We start from the raw sequence: 12907 nt of genomic DNA, 5'->3' as shown, positions 1-12907 counted from the left end.
GTTTAAAAAAACATTAAAATATGTACAGATTGTTAGAATTATCTGATGGTTATTTAGAGAGATCGCAAATAATTTGCTAAGTGCTTCCCATCTTTGGAGAATAATTCAGGGTGCCTAAGCTGGAGCTCTTACTAGGAGAGGCAGAAAGTTGGAAGGTGACATCAGAACAATGTAAAACAGGGTCAAAACCCCAATGCCCAAGCCACCCACAGACCAATTCAATCAGAATATCTGGGTTGGACTGGAGCTCCCCAAGTGTTTCCAAAGCTTTCAAAGCTGAGGTTGAGAATCACTGAGCCAGGAGGATCCAGTGTGTGATAATCTACATATTTTCTTTCCCTGTGCTTTTAGAGTCTTTAATTATTGCTTCAATCTATATTGTACAGAGTAAACGGGCAATGGGATTCTCAATCTTCTTCACTGACAACATAAAATACATCTTTATAACACCACTTATTTTTAAAAGGAAAGAGAATGCATGTGAGAATATTTTAATAATTTTCTCCTGTAATTACTGTCTAAGCAGAGGTCATGGGTCATATGATCTCTGTTGCAACTACTTGGCTCTGCCACTGTGGCATGAAAGCAGCCATGGACAATATGCAAATTAATGGTTATATCTATGTTTAATAAAACTTTATTTTTAAAAAAACACACAGTGGGCTGGCAGGCTGGAACTGGCCTGTAGGCTCTAGTAGTTGCCAACTCCTGGTCTACAGCTGAAGTTCTCAATGTTGGATCCACATTAGACTCAGATGAGAGCTTTAAAAAAATATCAGTGCCTGGATGCTACTGACCAGATTCTCTGGAGGTAGATCCCAGTGGTTTTGAGATAATCCTGGTTCAGAGGCATGAACCAGGATTATTTGCTACCAGGGTCCTGACATTTATACTCAATGTCAGGGTCCTGGTAGCAAAGTTAAATCAATGGGGAGGCATTCCAATGTGATGGGGAGAATTAACCCCCCAATTAACAAAAAGTATGGAAAGTAAAGTAGGGGAAGAGAGAAAAGGCATGCTGTTCAAATCCTGGCAGCAAACATGTCAAGAAAGTAGAGAGAAAGGCCAGTTGAGAGGGAGAATGACCGCGCTCCTAGAATTCACAAATGATCAAGAGGCAAGAGCACCGCCATGGAGAGTCTTGACTTGAGATAAGTGAACACAGTGTCACAAGAACTCAGAGCCCAGGTTCCTTCTGCCCACGGTCACTTCTAGCACACTCAAAGCTCCTTCCACAGGGATCCTCTTACCTACACAGCCTTCTCCATCAGGTCTCCGCTGATACCCGGGTCCACAGATGCACATGTATGTGCCAATGAGGTTCTTGCATTCCATTTGTTTTTCAGTACAGTCATGTTTTCCCTCCTCACACTCATCCTCGTCTGTAAAAAATGTACAATTGCAAATTTTTCAAAAAAATGCATATATCTGCCTGACTTTTAAACACAAAATGTTAGTAAGTAACCAGTTTTCATCTATGGTATTTCAGTATTGGCTGTATTTCCTTCTGCTGTGTTGAGTATGATCTCTAAAGAATGGAATCTTCTAATCACCTTTGAACTTGAAGAAATTGCTCCCTAATCAATTGACAACCTCTTCAAGAAGCATGATTTTAATCATGCCTTTTCTCTCTTCTCTTCCTTTTTTATTTATTTTTGTGACAGAGTCTCTCTCTGTTGACATGGCAGGAGTGGAGTGGCCCGATCTTGGCTCACTTCAACCTCCGCCTCCTGGGTTCAAGTGATTCTCATACCTCAGCGTCCCCAGTATCTGGGATTAAAGGCATACACCACCAAGCCTGGCTAATTTTTTTTTTCCTGTATTTTCAGTAGAGACAGGGTTTCACCATATTGTCCAGGCTCGTCTCAGACTCCTGGCCTCAAGTGTTCCACTCACCTCGGCCTCCCAAGGTGCTGGGATTATAGGTGTGACCCACCATGTCTGCTTGTCCCTTTCTTTTTATACTCCTTTGTTGAAGCATGATTTCTAATTCTTTTTGACTAATTTAAAAGGGCCTCATGTAATTATAATACAATGGATATATCTTAATATAACAATTGTAGCAGCATCATAATCACAATATATAATGCAATAATTGTAACAGTACTACAATCATATAAGAGTAACAAATCAAAGCTTACATTATACAATAATTATATAACACAATATATTATTATTTTTTGAGATACAGTCTTACTCCATCATCCAGGCAGGAGTGCATTGGCACCATCTCGACTCACTGCAAACTCCGCCTCCCGCGTTCAAGCTATTCTCCTGCCTCAGCCTCCTGAGTAGCTGGGATTACAAGAATGCGCCATCATGCCCAACTAATTTTTGTATTTTTAGTAGAGACAGAGTTTCGCCATGTTGGCCAGGCTGGTCTCGAACACTTGACCTCAGGTGATCCACCCACCTTGGCCTCCCAAAGTGCTGGGATTATAGGTGTGCGCTACCACGCCTGGCCAATATAATATGATTTTTATATGATAATGTTAATAAATAGGATACAATAGAATGACTTATGTAATAAGAGCTTTGGTTTTTATACTTTAATAAAAAGCCAAACATCTGCAGATATCTTATTCTCTACTGGTTCTTTCCTCCTTCATATCCTTTTCTGGACTTGGTTGGGCCTTCCTCAGTCTTTACTTTCTGTCCCATTGTATTTCTTTCTTTCCCTTTTACATAGTCTGAGGTGAGAAATTTGAAATTTATTCTGCATATGATTAGGACCTTTCATGTAGGAAATCTCCTCACCCTTAAGCAAAATTGTATTTACATCATCTTGAAAGAACAGGTGTTTGTTCATTTAAGATCTTGAGAGGAGCAAATCGGAGCTCTTCAAGCGCAAACTCTATGATTACTGAAATTTGTTAAATAGAGCCTAGTTCAGTGCTTAGGAAATTGCAGGTGCTCAGGAGGCATTTTTAATGGAGATGGTTTAGCTAAAGTAGATTTCACATGTTACCTCATTCTTAAAACAGAATATCCTTTGGTGTTCTCAGAGCATTATATATATATATATATGTGTGTGTGTGTGTGTGTGTGTGTATGTGTGTATAAAACCACCATAGCATTTATCACACTGTATTACGATACCTTATTTGTTTCTATCTATCTCAGTTTCTTCATATTGGGTGTTCTGAATGTGGGGAAATGTCTTTTGCTTTATATTCCCACATCCTGTAGAAATACCAGCATGTTGTGAGTATGCAATGTACAGTGAGTCCTAATAAAGGATCTGCAGTGCAGTCCTCAACTTGGCTTGATGATGCTTCCAGCTACGATTTAGGGGAAAACATGGCAGTGACAACCCCCATATTGTCCCATGGACTATTTATATTCCCCAATTCCCAGCCCTCCCCTACTAATGGAAGCTCTGAGGGACATCTCTCCTCACAGAGTTTCCTGGTTTAGATGACCTTGAACACGATGACTCACCTCTGCACATCCTACGGTCTTCTCTGAGAACATATCCCACAGGACATTTGCATTCATATGATCCATAAGTGTTCACACATCGGAAGGCACAGAGCAGAGGATTCTGGGCACATTCATTTATATCTGCAACAGAAGAAAGTAAGAAAATAAGGGATCATGGACAGCAACAAAAACTAAAAACTCAAACTTTCACCAACAGTTGCAATGCTTCATTGTCATAAATATGGATGCATAAAGCGGTCTCCTATTTCCAGGCAATTATAAAAGGGTTGATTATTTCATAGTTGTATAAGTAGGGTGACCATCCATCCTGGTTCTCCCAGCACAGTCCTAGTTTATGTTTGTTATTCTGGTATAATTATTAATGATTATTTAGGTGGATGGGAAACTACAGGCCACCCTATGTATGAGGGACTTTTCTGAAATTCTGGCTTTGAAGGCTCAGGTTGACCATTTGCCACTCCCTACAGTGACATGGCATGGGAATCCGTTTTCTCCCATTCTGCCAAAATGACTGTGGGCAGAACAGAAACTAACTCCTCCAATATTCTTAAACCACCTCTCTCCCCCCAAACAAAGAGGCTCCTGTGAAATAACAGCGATTCTTCTGCCCAAGCAAATAGTGTTACAGATCATTTTATACTGACAGAGACACTTGGTTTACACAAATGTCCATGTTGAAACCTTAAATAGATGAGAATGATTTACCATTAATGGAAAAAAAAAAGTTATTTCTGTGGAATGCAGAGTTTGGAACCATCAGAATGTGTTTTGGAAAAGCAGGGTTAAAATAGACCATCTCAACTATCATGTTGCTCCCGAAGCCCAGTGCTGACTGAGAACATGAGTGAGGGCCCAGATCATGACTTAGTCACAACCTTTACAGATTTACCACAACTCTGACAATGGGCATGGATGGGTCCTTTCTGCGGAAGAACTCTCTTTGCATCAACTTTATCCTCTGCCTTTACTTCTCCTTCATTCTTGCCTTAGGCCAGTGAATCCCTACTTGAGAGTGTATCAGATCACCTAGAGGGCTGCTGGGCCCCACCCCACTCCCCGAGTTTCTGATTTAGGAGGTCTTGGATGAGACCTGAAAATGTCGTATTTCTAGTAAGTTCCCAGGCGATGCTGATACAGCTGCTCTTGGGAACCAACGTTTGAGAGCCACTGCTCTAGATACTTCCTCCCCTTTCCTTCTTCCTATACATTCTACCAGGCTTATGGATGGACACTTTACAGATGCTTATATAGTATAGGCATCCGCTTTTGCTGTGATTGCTTCCAGATGGCTACAGGATGTTGGTGGTTATCTCAGTGTGCAGTGCTTCTAGAAACAGAAGAGAAAGAAAAAGAAAGGGAGCACGAGAGACAAACAGAAGGGGAAAGTAAGAATAAGAAAGAAGGTAGTAAACAACACAGGGGCATCTAAATATAAATAATAGGGAGACGCCAACAAGAACTCTCTGAGATACAGTGTAGACGCATGCGCCATGAGCACACAGCCACATCTTTCTTGGATATCTCCCTTTCCCTGCAGAGAAGAGGCCACAAAAGAAGAATGATCAAATGGCCCATCAGGCCTAGATGATCTTTATTACATACACCCTCAGTAGTATTTAATATTAAGACTTGTAATCAACTAACTGTTCCCATGATCAGTACATGTAATCAACTGTTCTCGTTTAAGAGACGTACCTTCACATGTCATCATTGGACCCGGCTCAAATCCCTCCTCACAGGTGCATTCGAAACCTCCAATCACATTCTTGCACGTTCCATTTCCACAAGGATTGCCCACAGAACATTCATCAGTATCTGCAAGCAACCAAGTATGCCCAAAACATGATGAACTAATACCTTTTATTCTATCAGAGTATTTTGAACTGTAATTTTTTTTTTTTTTTTTTTTGAGACAGTCTCACACCATCATCCAGGATGGAGTGCAGAGGCATGATCTTGGCTCACTGTAACCCCTGCCTCTCAGGTTCAAGAGATTCACATGCCTCAGCCTCCTGAGTAGATGGAATTAGAAGTGCACACCACCACGCCCAGGTAATTTTTAAATTTTTAATAGAGATGGGGTTTTGCCATGTTGGCCAGGCTGGTCTCAAACTCCTGACCTCAAGCAATCCATCCACCTCAGGCTCCCAAAGTGCTGGGATTACAGGTATGAGCCACCATGCCCAGCTTAATGTATAATGTTTAATTTTCATTCTGTTCTTGCAACAAAGGAGTGTGCATGTCTTATTATCTCAGGTTTACAGCCATGAAATTTGGCTTGCTCAGTGACAATGACAGTGAGGATGACGGTGCCTGACATCTAGCCCTTACAGTGCTCTTCTCCACGGGTTTCCCCAGTCTCCCGCATTATAAGCTAAATCTTCTACTTGGAGCAGATGCTCTAAGGGTTTAAAAAAAAAAAAAAAAAAAAGCCTCCTACAACCCATCAACAGTTTCTGCTTGTTTAAAGCTAGAAATACATCTCCAGTTTGGCCTTACATCACTCCCCAAGAAGCCTTAAACATGATGGATTTTTGCCAGATATAAAATAAAAGACTAAACTTAAAAGACCAGAGGTTAAGTAAAATTAATATAATGAATAAAATCAAGATTCAAGTAGATTTTGTTGATTCTGTTGAACCCAGATGGTTTAAATTAGGCAGAGGAATGGCTAGAAAATATATATTTAGGTTATGATCACTCTAAAACACAAGCAGAGAGAACAAATCTTAGAAAGACAGACACACACACGTGCGCCTTCTAACCCATCCACCTAGAATACTCGCTGTTCTTATTCTGACACATCCTTTGGGGAGAATATCGCCCCTTGGCAAAGAAATAATTTTGAGAAATAACATTTGCGCTATCTAAGGCACAGAAGAGTAATGGCTCTTGTCAAGGGTTGTATCTTCTGCTGAGGTTCTTAAGTCAAAAGGGGAGGGAAGAGCCTAAGGTGGGCGCTCCTAGGTGAAGAGGCTTATTTCGCATGCACATATTAGCACGAACTGAAGAGTCCAAGAAGAAAACATTGAAAATTTGCTTTTGCTTTACTGTCATATTAAATCATATTGCACTGTCAAGAATATTATTTCTCTTTCAAGGTAATAAAAATCCCAGTATCACTGATCTTTAGAGCTACAAAGGTAATTAGAAATGTGATTTTACCTACATGATATTACATTCTAAGGCCTGGAAAAGCTAAAAATCTTGCTAAAACTCCCACAGCCAGAGCTGGAGCTGAAATCTTCATGACCTGATTTCCTTATGGAAAGAGTACTTCCTAATTCACACAGACACACTCTCAGCATTTGTGCTAGTATTAATTAGGTTATATTGAATTGCTTTGCAATTCTTACATAACTAAATATAATATTTGGATTTAACTTAGAGTTAGTGTTGATTAAGGGTCAAAGGCCAGCCATTGGAGCCATTATTTGACATTTTAAAAACAGTTACAACAAGAAGATTGTATACTGGGAATATAACTTTCATGTTACTAAATGTAAATGAATCCAGATAACATTTTTATTTAGTAATGGAATGAGATTATGACCATTAACAATTTTTTAAAAATTTCACCAAGACTTTCATTATGATGTTGTCTTTTCTATTATTTCTTAAGACATGTCGAGTGTCTGCCTTCCCCATTAGACTGTGAGGCCCATGCAAGGAAGGAACTTGTCTTCTGGGTTCAGGGCTGCAGCCCCAGAGCAGCCTGCACAGTGCCTGGCTCCTGATGGTGGCTCACTAGTATTTTAAATGAATGATACATCAGTGGATGGATAAAACTTACGTCAGTGCCATCTTGGAACCTATATTCATGGCTATACAGTGAATGCTGTATAGCTTAATTTCTAATTTGTAAAATTCCAATGGAAGAGAACTAATTACTCACCCACACATTCGTTCCCTGCTAGAATATAACCAAAGGGACACTCGCAGCGATAGGAGCCATCTGTATTGATGCACTGCCCATGTTTACAGACATCGGGTTCTTTGCATTCATCCATATCTTAAGCAAGAGAAAAAAAAAATAGTGAATAACAAGGTATTTTTGAAACACAAACTATGATCATTTCAGTGTTTAATCAATAGAATATCTAATATTATAACGCAATAATATTATTATATAATCGAGTGGTAAAACAGTAACACTTCATTTTCCAAGATAGATGGAGAGAAATAACAATAACTGAAGAAGAAGCTGATTGAGAATACTGAGAAATGCTGAGAATCCAGCACAGGCAACTGACCAACTGCTGAATCATCAGGTCCCACGATGATCCCACTTCCGTAAGGACAGATCTGGCGGAAGGCCTCTGTGGTGGAGACACTCATTAATAGATACAACAATAGCAATTCATTACAAGCTTCTCCGTAAGCATTTTGAGGCAGCCAAATTGCCACATGCTGTGCATATTGATAAATGACGGACAAGACAAGCCCAGAAAACAGAGGAAGTTAACGAGACTCCCTAAGATGTTGTGCCTACTCCCTGGGCATCTATGATTCATGACATAATTAAAAAGAAAATTACTACCGAGCTCCTGAGATAAAATAATTTTAATGAACATTCTAATTAGACTTATAATTAAATTAAACTGTCTTACTGTCTTTAAAGCCTACTATCTTACTTACAGCGTGGCCAGTCTGCACCTTGGATGGCCCAAAGAGAAATGCAGATGACAGACATACCATCAGGTTCAGTGGGGCACAGTTCGCAGGGGTCTCCCCAGCCTTCTCCCTTCAACGCACAGCAGCATTCCTGCTTGGAGTGATTTCTGGATTTGGGTGATGAACACTTTCCTCCTTCAAACTTTGCGTAACAGTAGCTCATTCGCAAATCTGCAGCATAAAGTTATGACAACCTTCAATTGCTTTCCTACTGAATCTTTATTGTATGATAATGAATAAAGAACAACCCACTATATTATATGTGTTCTCCTTATGTGATTATAATGGCAACTGAGCTGAGATTGTTAAAGTCATAGGCATCTTTTGTATAGTGAGATCTGATGAACAACCCCATAACCTTAAATTTGTTACTTCTCATTTTAGTCACTATTTCAAAGTAACCTGCTTTGAATCCAATAAAATCCCAAACTGACAGTTTTCATAATTGACACCTGTTAGTGACTTCAGGATTGGAAAATCCACAGATGGAATCATTTGAAAGATTCCTTCATTGAGAGCTTTGTTTGCAAGATCATGCTTAGTGAGCACACTAGAGTAAGAGAAACCTCTTAGTTCTAATATGTACTGTGATATCACACTTTATTGTTTATTCTGTGTCCCCTAAACTCTGGAACCAAAATAAAATCCCAGATCACAGGCACAGAGCAAATACAGAAGTGGCAACTTTGTAGGTGGGCAAAAATACAACACAAGGGTTGGTCAGTGAAGCAGATACTTTGAGATGCTGGCTACAAAATCCAAGTGGGACTTTTTGCAGATTTTACACACACACACACACACACACACACACACACACACACACACACACACACACAGAGCTGTGTCAATGTTAAATTTTTAAAAGAAGCTTTTTTAGCTCAACACAGAGAGGGAAGGAAGAGGAGGGCAGGGCTGTGGATGGGTGGGAGCAGAATAGTCTTTCTTTGAAAGAATATATTTCTTCAATATTGATTATTGCTTGATGACTCCAACAAAAAAGATGCGATCTACTTCCTACAAAATTCTCCAACACTGCTTGACATAATTTTGGAAACGGGCTTTTCCATTTCTTACAGAACAAACTGGGTGACTCTAAATAAGAGTGAGCTCACCCAGAGGTATGGAACGTGTTTTCCCTCCAACTTGACTTACAGCCCCGCAAAACGCCTCTCATTACACAGAGGCCACAGTCTTCAGATTTAAAAGAAATGCTTTCATACCCAGACTGTACTATTCTTCTTTCTTTATATCTGACCACCTCTGTCTTTTTCCTTCACTTCCATTACTGTTTTTCAACGCTAGAAAGCATACTATCATAACCACCTAAGCACTTCTGTTAAAACAATTTTATTTCATGACAAAGAAGACAATGTAGGAATAACAGAGTGCCAGAGATAACAAAGGAAAGGTTTTCATGAATTAAAGTTTTAAATCTATCTATCTATCTATCATCTATCTATCTATCATATTAGTTAAGTTCAGGTAGCCTCCCCAATGAAGTTGCTCAGTCTTTCATGGCTACCAACTCATCCAAATAAATCCTCTCTCCAATTTCTATTCCACACCCCCACCTGTTGTGGCTAAGACCTGGGAAGCACCTTTCAATGATTATCCTTCTGAAGATCAAAAGCAATAAAAGTCAGTTCTTGTCCTGCAGCATCTCTGCCACCCAAATATTTGCTTTGCAGAGAAACTTCAAGATGGAACAAATTCTCATTTCTTGGAGAACACCTTTTGATCTCTTTTATTCTTCAAGTTCTTTGTCACATATAATGTTTTGTATTTATCAGTCTTGTTTTTATTATTTATGCCTCCAACTACCTTAAGATATAATTCAGTGACTACTCACAAAAACGTCTCAACACATATATGAAAACTTAACTCTCTGCTTTGTCTTCCAGTTTGTAGTGTTTCTTTAAATATGTATATTCTAATATTGGTGTGTTAAAATTCTCAGTCTCTTTTCCTTTCATCGCTGACCTCGTCCCAGACCCCAGCTCTATCTCCCCCATACCACTCCACTCCACCCTGATAAAAGAAATCTCGGCATTAGTCAGAGACTCAAACGCATGAAGTTTTGAGTCAGCCTAAGCGGCAAATTCCCTTTGTTGAACTTTGCAAGTGGGACTGGCTCAATTACACCTGTGATCTTTAGTGCCACGATCTGTCCACCGGAGTCCCGTGACATTCACTTTTTAAAAAACATTATCCACAGTTTTGTGGAATTTTCTCAGTTCATGGGCAATAGAAGTCTGACTCCTAATTTATCATCTTAAAAGAAAAACCCAGCTCTCAATGACCTGGCTCTAGCAAAATCTGTGCTCTGTAAGAGATTTACTTTAGCTTGTGGTGATTCTCTAGATTGGTTTATTAATCAAGGGTGCCTCATGTTGGGAAAGAGAGCTGTACTCACCCACATACTTTAACTAGGACTCGCTGGGATGCCTGTTTACCAGTCCATCTGCCAATAGCCCTTAATGACCTTGAAATTTCATCAGAACTACAAAAGTCACTTTCCCTGCTTGCATTCCTCAGTTCTGGCTCTGCCTCCTGGAGCTGAGCATGTGGCAGGGCTGCTCACAGCTGGGCTGATTCTTCCTGCAGTGTTAGCTTGCTCTGTGATGGGCCAGTGCAAATTGAATTAATAGCCTAGGAGTTTCCCCTGGCCTGCCACATCGGCAGATTCACACCTGGTTTCTCACTGCTTTCTTTCCAATTTCAGGCCAAGCCAAAGGCACACAAAAACAAGGGAGCAAGAGTTAGAATTTATCTGGCTGGTCTGTACCACACAGAATATCTGTTCGAATGAAGCACCACCCTGAAATCCACGCAGACCACTGACAACTACCAACAAGCTGAAATCGACTAGAGAATTCTCAACCTGCTCTCCTTCTTACTTCCAAAATACCTAGTTGAAAAGTAAAAAGTTACTCAGACCATTAGAATAACAACAAGAGTCTACAAAGGACTCAGAAACTAGCAAAGCTTTGTCACATATTCAGTAAGACTGGTTGGGCAGATATTATTGTTGTTTAAAATGAGGAAATCGAGCTTCCAAAAGATTAAATGGCTTGCTCTAGGCTACATATGGCAGGGCTGGGACCCCAAACCCAGGATTTTGAATTTAAAATGATATCCAGTGCCTGTTCCATATTTGGTAATATGAAAGCAAAAACAAAAAACTATGGGGAAAAAAAAAAACTCAACAACCAAAAAAACCCCCAACTCAACACCAAAACAACAGTAACAACCAAACAACAGAAGATACAGGTGAAAAAAAGAGAAATACATGTGTTTGTTTCATCTCCCTCCACCGGAACTCATGAAGCTCCCTTATGTATGTAGACAAGCATACACAATTGCATTGTTTAGAAAAGTCTAAACAGTTTTCTGACGTAAGCACACACTGTGTTATGCTGAAGTTCAGGATCCTTTTTATTTGTTTAAATTGTGAAAGTCAGCTGGCAAACCCTTGAAAATCTTTACTGAAACAGTTGACAATTATTATTCCTAAAAATGGACCATGGCCCAGCAAGAATCCTGGTCAGTTTAAATTTATTTTTTGTTTTCTTGGATAATTTGTGATACAAGGGATGAGTACCATATCCTAGAAGCAGATGGGTTAATGTGCAGTTTTTCAGTCTCAAGTCTAAGTTTGAACCCCTATTTTTCAGCTTATCTCTTCAGAGGTGGGGATATGTAGCTCAGCTTCCATCAGGCTTTGCTGTTTCAGTGGCTCAAGGTGCTTCCTCACTGATGGGCCTATCAGCATTTGTGTTCTTAGTGGGAGAGAGGTTTAAGTGTCAGTACAGCTGTATAAGCAACCATAACTTGATGGATGAGTTTTTAACCTTAAACGTGAAAATGAACCTTCTGACATATGGTTATCATTAGACCTCTGGGTAAGTGAAAACTCTGCATCTTCTTGTTCACAAAGAAACAGAGTTTTGCCATGTTTGAAAAATGAGACCACAACAAATAAACATGGAGTAATGAAACCCCAAAGTCTTCAAAGACACTTACCTTGGCACCTTCTTCCAGTGGAGGACAAGGAAAACCCTTCTGGACACAGACATTTGAAGCTGCCTTCAGTGTTACTGCATGTGCCCAGGGCACAAATTTCTGGCTCTTCAACACACTCATCAATATCTAAAAGAATCATGAGTCAAACAAAGTCAAAACATGATGGAGACACCATCAGGTACCAAATACACAATGTGGATGTACAATGGGCAACTGCGTTTCCAGACTCTTACAATAATAAAGGCATTTTTCTGTACCATAATGCTGTGGACTGCACTTCTAGGTTGTCATGACTTTTAAAAAATTAGTTTTGACAATTATTGATAAAAAAATAGAACGTGCAACTGCCTTCTAAGGGGTGCAGTGACAAACCTCTCTTACCCAGACTGAATTGCCTGGCTAACTAGAAAAGTCAGAGTAATTTCATACCACCCTAAGCCAGGAAAGAAGCATGAAACTGTTGAGCCATACTGCACCATTGTTCTGAGACTTTAAGCACATTGATAGTGAGTTACTCAATGTGAGATCTAGGCCTTGGAACCAAACTGATTCCCCTCCAACCATCCACAGAACTTTTCCCAATACCCCATGCTAGAGCCCTAAAGCTGAATTTTACAACAGCAAGACTCATGACAGTAAAGTATCCTGTGAAGTGCAAACTAAAGATATCAGAGAAAATGAGGCTCCTAACTGATTTGTGGGTCAATCTTTCCAAAGAAAGAAAAATATCTTTCTTGTAAAGGCTTTTTCTTGCATCATATAGATA

General features: G+C 39.8%; 1 protein-coding gene across 3 annotated transcripts in view; it reads right to left on the bottom strand.

Annotated features, from left to right (window-relative positions):
* The window catches only part of FBN1 (fibrillin 1), a 235950-nt gene that overhangs the window by 18559 nt on the left and 204484 nt on the right, over nucleotides 1-12907 (bottom strand). For all 3 annotated transcript variants that reach the window (XR_001830020.2, XM_017545034.2, XM_017545044.2), the window contains 7 exons: nucleotides 12142-12267; nucleotides 8140-8289; nucleotides 7698-7763; nucleotides 7340-7456; nucleotides 5140-5259; nucleotides 3442-3564; nucleotides 1251-1382 (listed from right to left, as the gene is read on the bottom strand). Coding sequence is in view for 2 of the 3 variants with exons in the window: in XM_017545034.2 (XP_017400523.1) it covers nucleotides 1251-1382; nucleotides 3442-3564; nucleotides 5140-5259; nucleotides 7340-7456; nucleotides 7698-7763; nucleotides 8140-8289; nucleotides 12142-12267 (834 nt within the window). In the remaining variant the exon portion in view is untranslated. The remainder of the gene's footprint in view (nucleotides 1-1250; nucleotides 1383-3441; nucleotides 3565-5139; nucleotides 5260-7339; nucleotides 7457-7697; nucleotides 7764-8139; nucleotides 8290-12141; nucleotides 12268-12907) is intronic.

The sequence above is a fragment of the Cebus imitator genome, unplaced genomic scaffold, assembly GCF_001604975.1.
Source record: "Cebus imitator isolate Cc_AM_T3 unplaced genomic scaffold, Cebus_imitator-1.0 Scaffold9, whole genome shotgun sequence".
NCBI lineage: Eukaryota > Metazoa > Chordata > Mammalia > Primates > Cebidae > Cebus > Cebus imitator.
Note: the sequence above shows the minus strand (reverse complement) of the source record. Positions and strands in the feature narration are given on the sequence as shown.